The sequence below is a fragment of the Enhydra lutris genome, unplaced genomic scaffold (genome assembly GCF_002288905.1).
Source record: "Enhydra lutris kenyoni isolate GAN:26980312 unplaced genomic scaffold, ASM228890v2 scaffoldscaffold82, whole genome shotgun sequence".
In the NCBI taxonomy this organism is placed as follows: domain Eukaryota; kingdom Metazoa; phylum Chordata; class Mammalia; order Carnivora; family Mustelidae; genus Enhydra; species Enhydra lutris.
The window spans coordinates 1,853,587-1,861,764 of record NW_019154166.1 but is presented as its reverse complement, the minus strand read 5'-3'; the positions used below and the strand labels follow the sequence as shown (position 1 = coordinate 1,861,764).

General features: G+C 62.0%; 2 protein-coding genes across 2 annotated transcripts; one reads left to right on the top strand and one right to left on the bottom strand.

Moving 5' to 3' along the window:
- Positions 1-2,383: 2,383 nt before the first annotated feature.
- LOC111161245 (solute carrier family 16 member 11) lies at positions 2,384-4,296 on the top strand. Its single transcript, XM_022524842.1, has 4 exons — positions 2,384-2,600; positions 2,853-2,996; positions 3,213-3,980; positions 4,067-4,296. Exons 1-4 carry the CDS (start codon positions 2,399-2,401, stop codon positions 4,294-4,296), a joined length of 1,344 nt encoding a protein of 447 aa, XP_022380550.1. The 5' UTR covers positions 2,384-2,398.
- Positions 4,297-5,152: 856 nt separating this feature from the next.
- Positions 5,153-8,178, bottom strand: LOC111161200 (solute carrier family 16 member 13). The gene is made up of 4 exons (XM_022524777.1): positions 7,980-8,178; positions 7,693-7,836; positions 6,341-7,078; positions 5,153-5,633 (listed from the first exon to the last, which is right to left on the bottom strand). The coding sequence occupies exons 1-4, from the start codon at positions 8,176-8,178 to the stop codon at positions 5,437-5,439; spliced, it is 1,278 nt and encodes a 425-aa protein (XP_022380485.1). The 3' UTR covers positions 5,153-5,436.

The window sequence follows — 8,178 nt, the reverse complement described above, 5'->3', positions numbered from 1 at the left end:
TCGAAGTGGCCAGGTGGGGGGCGGGTACGGGGCGCTGGAGGGTCCAGCCAGGTCGTCCGACAATTCCAGAAAAGGGAGCGACACACACAGCATTGCAGGCCCTGTGCTAGGTCCCGCATTTGTGGTGCTGCTGTTATGAGCCCATTTCAGAGATGAGGAAGGTGAGGCACGTAACTTGCTCACAACCCTACGGAGGGTAAGTGACAGCTGGGAGCGAAACCCAGAGAGTCGAGCTCAGGAGCGCGTTCCCCCAGCCTCACTGCTGTGTTGGAGCCGTAATGGTCGTTTTGGCTGAGTACTAAGCATGAGGCATAGGAGGACCGTGCCCTTTGACGACCAACCATCCTGGTCCCAGGTTCTGGGATGCCCTCTGGGTTCATAAGAAGGTGCCCAGCGTTACTTTGTACAACTCCCAGACACAGGGGGTCCAGTTTCCTCTTTGGCTGTGGGTGTGATCTGTTTGGGGGTCGGGGGCAGGGAGGGGGGCTGCTCGCTTCAGAGTTCTCAGCTGCAGGCTCAGGAAGTAGGCTTCCTTCTCCACGCCCGGTGGCTGAGGACTGGCCAGCTTCCCCTGCCGGCTGTCTCCCACAACAGCAGCCCAGGCGGGGGAAACAAGTGAGACCACTCTCCTAGGGCATCCACGGCAGGACCGGCTACCTTCAAGGACACCTGTTCCCCATCCAGGACATTGCAGGGAGAGGGGACAGCAGATGCACAAATTCAGGAGTGAGAAAAAGCTAGGCATGTCCTTGGAGCAGGAGAGGTGTTTTTGGCTGAGGCTGGCGGAAGGACTCGGGACAGAGACTTTGTGTGTGTGTGTGTGTGTGTGTGTGTGTGTGTGTGTGTGTGTGTGTGTGTGTGTGTGTGTGTGTGTGTGTGTAATGGGGAGGGAGTGTTCCTTCCGCGGTGAAAGGCCTAATCGCCAAAGGAGAGAAATGGGCTGTTTCCCGCCCCCCCCCCATTCGCAGAGGCGCTCTCAACGACTAGGAAACACTGCCACCGCGTGGCTCCCAGCCGCACACCGTCAAATTCTCTGATATTGTCATCGCTGAACCCGAGAACACTCTTACTCAAACAGCTCAAGTAAAGCCTTCCGAATGTGGAAACTGTGCTTTCAAATCAACTTCTTCAAGAAGCCAGTGCCTGGGTGCGATCCCGGATTTCCCACCTTGTTCTACAACGCTGAATCTAAGTGTTCAGCGATTCCAATCCCAGGGATCCTTCCAGGCCAGTGAGGTATCACACTGTGCCCAGGCCATTTCCTCCGGGGGTGGGGGGCATTCTGTTTCCCTGCTGGGTCTGGTCTCCCTGTACCTTCCGCAGTGGGACAGACCCAAATTCATATGTCTTCACCATCTTTAACCTCGGTGCTTTGGGGACAAGGCATCTAACCTCTCTATTCCTTCTGACTTCATCTGGAAAATGGGCAGGACACCTTCTTGAGCGGTTCCTCGTGGGCAGGAACAGGTGACGTGGGTCGATGGCTGGCACATCCCAGCTCCTCATACGGAGGGAGCCCTCTTCCCGGTCTGTCCTGGACGGCCGGTTATTGCTGAGCAAGGAACAAGCCCGGGGTGGAGGTCAGCGATTCGATACCCGAGAATGACCTGGTCCCCCAGCAAAGTTCCGTGATAACAAAATTACTCCTCGCGGCAGGCTTTGGGGGGGGTCACCCCTCTTTCCAACTGTTGCCTGCGGGCCCTGGGTTTCCTGGGGATTGCGATCCCCGCGTCTCCTCCGCGAGCAGCAAGCGGCAGGTGCGTGCACTTGAGCCGGGAGGGGCCGCCTGCATTCACCCCCCGCCCCCCGCCGCCTCTCCCTCCGCGGGGCTGTGTGTGTGTGTGTGTGTGTGTGTGTGCGTGTGCGCGTGTGCGTGTGTATAATTCAATCCCCGTGGGACTCAGAGTCTGGCCTCACCCGCGGCTCGACTGATTGGCTGACGGTGTCAGCTCCCCGCCCTCCGCATCCCCGCGTCCCAGGCGGCACAGGCCCCCAGTGGCGATCTCTGTTTACCGAGAGAGCCGGTCCAGGTGGGGCTCCATCTCGGCGCTCACTCCCCTCGGGGGCCCCGCCCGCGCAGCAAGCGGGGAGGACACCGGGCCCAGCTGCTCCTTGTCCTTCCCCTCCCCCCACCGCCCGGAGAGGTCGGGTAAGGGGGAAGGGACGCGTGTGGGAGGGGGAGTCCTAGGCCCGGGGGATCCGGCTGTCACCCGGGCCTGGGAGCTCGCGCGCACCCTGGAGATGTATCCCTAGGCCTAGCTCCCCCTCCTTCCGCCCCGCCCTACCGTGCCCCGGGGACGTGCCCACCCCGGGCCAACCGCCGGAACCCGGATCTCAGGGATACCCAGGACCCTAGAGGAGGCACAGACGTGGTGTGTTCCCCCTTCCCCAGACGGCGATGACTCCCAAGCCGGCCGGACCCCCGGACGGGGGCTGGGGCTGGGTGGTGGCGGCCGCAGCCTTCGCGGTGAATGGGCTCTCCTACGGGCTGTTACGCTCGCTGGGCCTTGCCCTCCCTGACCTCGCGGAGCACTTTGACCGAAGCACTCAAGACACTGCGTGGGTCAGCGCCCTGGCCCTGGCGGTGCAGCAGGCAGCCAGTGAGGAGGGCCCTGAGGCGGGAGGCGGGAACCCGGGTGGATTGGCGGAGATGGATGACCAACCTGATGACCGGACTCCCTGGGAAAGGGCGCCCGGTGGGACCGAGTCCCAGAAAACGGGGGTCTCGAGGTCAAGGGGAGGAGCTCTTAGGTTGGGGGAGACGTTTTAGGCCTGGCCAGCCTCCAAGGAGAAGTGTTGGATCAAGTTTGGGGCGCAGAGGCGTGTCTTCCGTTGACTCCGCCCCCTTCCAGGCCCAGTGGGCAGCGCCCTGAGCACCCGCTGGGGTGCGCGCCCCGTGGTGATGGTCGGGGGCGTCCTCACCTCGCTGGGCTTCGTCTTCTCGGCGTTCGCCCGCAGTCTGCTGCACCTCTACCTGGGCCTGGGCGTCCTTGCCGGTGAGGGGAGACGGGTACCGGGTCCCCCAAGGGGTGATGCCGGAGAGGGGCGCTTCTTGGGGGCTGGAGGCCCGAGGGGGCGGGGCCTCCGGAGGGGCGGGGCCTCCCGCGACGGGTGGGGCCTCCGTGATGGGCGGGGCCTCGGAGGGGCGGGGCCGGGATCGCCGGAGCCCGCTTTCCGGGTCCCGGTCCTCACCTGGTCCCGTCCGTCCGCAGGCTCTGGCTGGGCGCTGGTGTTCGCCCCGGCGCTCGGGACCCTGTCCCGTTACTTCTCCCGCCGTCGAGTCCTGGCCGTGGGGCTGGCCCTCACGGGCAACGGGGCCTCCTCGCTGCTGCTGGCGCCCACCCTGCAGCTCCTCCTCGATTCTTTCGGGTGGCGGGGCGCCCTGCTCCTCCTCGGCGCCGTCACCCTCCACCTCGCCCCCTGTGGCGCCCTCCTGCGACCCCTGGTGCTCCCTGACGACCCCCCGGCCCCACCCCGCGGGCCCTTAGCCGCCCTCGGCCTGGACCTCTTCGCGCGCCGGGCCTTCTTGGTGTTCGCCCTGGGCACAGCCCTGGTCGGGGGCGGCTACTTCGTCCCCTACGTGCACTTGGCCCCTCACGCTTTAGACCTGGGCCTGGGCGGGTATGGGGCGGCGTTGGTGCTGGCGGTGGCTGCGGTGGGGGATGCGGGCGCGCGGTTCATCAGCGGGTGGCTGGCAGACCAGGGCTGGGTGCCCCTTTCGCGGCTGCTGGCGGTGTTCGGGGCCCTGACCGGGCTGGGGCTGCTGGCCGTGGGGCTGGTGCCCTTGGTGGGCAGCCAGGAGGGCTGCGAGGGGGCCCTGCTGGTCGCGGCCGGGGCCTACGGGCTCAGCGTGGGAAGTTACGCGCCCTTGGTGTTCGGAGTGCTCCCGGGGCTGGTGGGCGTCAGAGGCGTGGTCCAGGCCACAGGGCTGGTGATGATGCTGATGAGCCTCGGGGGGCTTCTGGGCCCTCCGCTGTCAGGTAAGGGTCCGAGCGAACAGATCTGCTCGCAACCGTCCTCTGCCCCGGGATCCCAAGCTCCTAAATTCCTTTCCCCTTCCTCACAGGCTTCCTAAGGGACGAGACGGGAGATTTCACCGCCTCATTCCTCGCGTGCGGCTCTTTTATCCTCTCCGGCAGCTTCATCTACATGGGGCTGCCCGGGGCGCTGCCCTCCTGCCGGCCAGCCTCCCGGCCGGCCACGCCTCCCCCCGAGAGGGGGGAGCTGCTCCCCGCTCCTCAAGTCGCCCTGCTTTCCCCTGGAGGCCCCCAGTCCGCTCTGGACACTGCTTGTTGACCACGAGTTGGAGCCCCACCCCCAGCAAAGAATTTCTATCCAGTTTCCTGCAAGTTCCAACTGTTAGCCAATCTGGGAGGCTGAAAACATTCCTTCTATGTAAGATATTCAAGGGGGCCCTGGGGGGCTCGATCAGTTAAGCCTCTGACTCTTGACATCAGCTCAAGTCATGATCTCAGGGTCATGATCTCAGGGTCCTGAGATTAACCCCCCCCCCCCACAGTGGGCTCCCTGCGGGGCATGAGGCGTGCTTAAGATTCTCCATCTCTCTCTCTCCCTCTGCCCCTCTTCCACTGTCACTCTTTTTTTCTCTCTCTCAAAAAACAATAAAAACACAGGGAAGCTCAGAGAAGTTGCCTACCTGTCAGCTTCAGTGTGCTGGGGTGAGGGCTCAGGAGGAAGGGGGCCATCTGCCCCATCCGGACCCCCCAGCTAACCCCTCCCTGCATTTCAGGCTCCTTCCCCTGGCCCGAGGGAAATGCTGGATGGGACTTCAGCTCTCACTGTAGCAGCTCCTTCTCCCAAGCCACCCTCCCATCCCCGTGTCCTCACCACTGTCCTCCAAGTCTCAGGAGACAGTAGGAAAGGGGAGGTCTGCGGGCAAGACAGAGGGGGTGTGGTCCAGACAGCAGAGTCCAGGGTTAAAGTGGAGACCTTCCCTCCACTTCTTAACCACGAACCCACTCGGCCAACCCAAGCATACAGGCCCCAGGTCTTTTTGAGGTTCTGACGATCACCCCGTTTCCTTATTCAGTTTTATCTCAAAAGGGCATCCCCCTTTCCCAAGCACCTGCCCGCAGAGAAGGAAGCTGGTGGGCGACACTAGAGACACATGTAAAACACATTAAGTCTCTTAGCCTTTGGTTGTCACAGCTGATTCACAGCTCCAGGGAGCAGGCTGAGCTCCTGGATCCTTCCGTAAAGGTTGTGGGAGCAAAGAAGAGATGAGAGTCCTCAGCAAAATACTAGGGGGTTGGCGCACACCATGTAGGACCACCGCCCACCCCAGGCCTGCCCTGTGGGGGAGCCGATCAAGATGCTTAAGGCAGTGTGGTTCTGTGGGCACCAGGATGGGCCAGAGGAGGAGAATCTGGAGCTGCCGAGCTCTGGCCTCTTGGTCTGAGAGCCCCTTTGTGCAGTTCAGTCCTCTCCCAGCCCATCCCTGGTCCCAGAGACTGTGGTGTCCACTCCCTCTGTGACAAGGTCCCGGGGCTTAGAGGCAGAGGCCGGGGAGCAGAAGTGAGGCAGAGTGATGAGTATGCCACTTCCCACCAGAAGGAAGGCCCCGGCCACCACGAAAGAAACTGTGTAGTCGCCTGTCACATCCCGGAGGTAGCCTAGGTCCAAGAGAGAAAAAGAACACACATGGGCACCCCACTTCCTGAGACTGATGAAGGGAAGAGCGTACTCCTGAGCCCGTCATCTTGGAAGAGTTCGAACTCACTTAGACAGGACGGGATGAGCTCGAGAACTCCGGCGTCCCAAGGTTTCTACATGTCATTTTTGGAGGGAAATTTCAACCTCCTTCCTGCCTTCAGGAAGGGCCTCCAAGCCAGCCAGCAGAGACTTGGGTATCCAGACGGGGCTGGCGCACCTGCGCCTTTCTTTCAAGCAACTGTGGCCCTCCTGTCTACACTTTCAGTTAATAGTTAAGAGGAGAAAGTTAAGGGTCTGAAGGTTTTGGCATCTGGGTCATGGAGAACTTTGACCCGACAGCTCAGACAGCTGGCGGGGGGCCAGTAGGCCAAGGGAAGGGCCAGACACCTGCAGGCTACATCTGGCTGGGTCCAGCCAGGTCCACTGAGCACCCAAGCTTTAGATACCCGGCCACGGGGTCCTCATAGCTCCTCAGAGTCTTTCCACGGCCCCCATTTCCTTGCCCCCGGACCCACTTCGGGGCTGCTCAGATTGGCCATGGAGGCCGTGTTCTGTGCCATCCCCAAGGACAATATTCATGCACATTATAACGTCACTAGTCCCCTCCCCAAATTGCATGACATGGCTATGAGGCACCCCCCCCCCCGGGAAACCCAATCCTCCTTACCTGACAGGGGAGCCCCCAGCAGTCCCCCAATGCTCTCAACCATCTGCACCAGTCCCAGGGCACAGTATATCCTTCCAGTCCCCACCAGTTCAGGCAACACGGAGAAGGCCACCGGGGTCAGGGCCCCTGATGTGAAGCCGTAGGCCACGGCCAGAGTCATTAGGGCCGTGGGAGCACGAGCCACAGGGAACAGGGCCAGGGACACCCCCGTCAGGGCAGTCCAGAGCATCAGCATTCGTGCCACGGGTCCTGGGACCGCATCTCCTAGCCACCCAGAAACCACACGTCCCACGAGGTCAGAGACAGCCACCACTGAGAGTAGGAAGGCAGCAGACAGTGGGTCCCAATCCAGGTCCTGGAGGTGGGCCAGCAGGTGCACATAGGGAATGAAGTAGCCAGTGTTGATGAGCGTTATGGCAGCCGTATAACGGAGGAAGGGGCCGTGATGCAGCAGGGAGGTGAGCTGGGCTGCAGGGCCGCCCACAATAGGGTCCTCCCTCAGGGAGAGCGGGCGGAGGAGAGCACCACAGGCCACCAGGTGCAAGGACAGGGCAGACACCAGCAGTAGAGCCCCCCTCCAGGCATAGCGGCTGACCAGCCACTGGAAAAGTGGGGCAAAGGCAAAGGAAGAGAGGCCCACACCAGTCAGTGCCAGCCCTGTGGCCAGGGATCGCCGTCGAGAGAAGTAACGGGACAGGCAAGCCAGGGTCGGAGTGAAGGTCAAGGCCCAGCCAGAGCCTGTCAAAAAGGAAGAGAGAGGGGTTGGGGGACTCTAAGGGCTTCCAGGGCACTGGGTAATCCCACCACGGTAGCACAGGCCTTGTTTTCAAGCAGTATGACCCTGTGTATTTTATTTCCTCTCCCAGCCTCGGTCTCCTCTTCTGCAAGACAGGCGTAAGACACCCAATGGGACTGTGGAGGCTTAGAAATACTGCATGCACAGTAACTAGATCCCAACTTCGGATCTATACCTCGGGCTATACCACTTCTGGCTGTGTGATCTCCATCTGCCAAGTTATACAAGCTTCGAGAACCTTTCTTTGTTTGTAAACTAGGATTATGGCATCTACTCTGCAGCCACGGTGCCTGGCACAACTTCATGGTCATTGCCCTCTGACACTCCAGCCCCACCAGCCCCGGGCTTGCAAATTCTGGCCTCAACATCTCTGAATTTCTCAATATCCCTGCACACGCTGATCACTTTAGTCAACGCTCTCAAGACGTCCTTCCCTTCTGGGCACAGGCGCTCGCCAAAACCTTCCATCGGCTCCTCCTTAGCAACTTAGAGCTGGCAGGAAGAAGGTGAAAGTCCAGAGGCAGCTGGCCTCTCCTGCCCTTGTCCAGGGTCTCACCTGAGAGCAGCCCGATACTGAGGTACAGGTGGGTCAAGGAGGTAGCAAGGGAGGCGAGCAGCATTCCCGACGCAGCCAAGATGCCCCCTGCCATCACCACGGGCCTGGGCCCGTATTTCGTGCTCAGGGCACTGCCCACGGGACCTGAGAAAGAGGAAGACAGTCGTGCGAGGATCTCTCCAGCGTCCTTGGCCAGTAGCCTCCCCAGCCCCGCCCTTTCCTCCCCAGCGGGCCCGCATCCCCCTCCCGGTCCCACGGAGCGAGGCGGACCCGGGCGCGGCACTCACTGCCGAACTGCTGCACGGCGATCCCTATGGAGGCGACCCAGGAGACCCGCGCCGCCTGCTCTTCAAACGCCGCCACCAGCTCCACGAAGAAGACGCCGAAGGAGCGGAGCACCCCGAACACCAGCGCCGACTGGAAGAACGCGGAGAGCACCACCATCCACCCCCAGCCCCCGTCGGGGGGCTCGGCCCTAGGCGCCAT

What these genes read in the sequence shown, in the direction of transcription:
- LOC111161245 (XM_022524842.1), top strand. Translation starts at nt 2,399, where the DNA reads ATGACTCCCAAGCCGGCCGGACCCCCGGACGGGGGCTGGGGCTGGGTG. An exon ending in GGCGGTGCAGCAGGCAGCCA is followed by an intron (nt 2,601 to 2,852) that starts GTGAGGAGGGCC and finishes GCCCCCTTCCAG; the next exon opens with GCCCAGTGGGCAGCGCCCTG. An exon ending in TCTGGGCCCTCCGCTGTCAG is followed by an intron (nt 3,981 to 4,066) that starts GTAAGGGTCCGA and finishes CCTTCCTCACAG; the next exon opens with GCTTCCTAAGGGACGAGACG.
- LOC111161200 (XM_022524777.1), bottom strand. Translation starts at nt 8,178, where the DNA reads ATGGCGCCTAGGGCCGAGCCCCCCGACGGGGGCTGGGGGTGGATGGTG. An exon ending in CGCCGTGCAGCAGTTCGGCA is followed by an intron (nt 7,837 to 7,979) that starts GTGAGTGCCGCG and finishes CCTCTTTCTCAG; the next exon opens with GTCCCGTGGGCAGTGCCCTG. An exon ending in CAGTATCGGGCTGCTCTCAG is followed by an intron (nt 7,079 to 7,692) that starts GTGAGACCCTGG and finishes CCTTTTTGACAG; the next exon opens with GCTCTGGCTGGGCCTTGACC.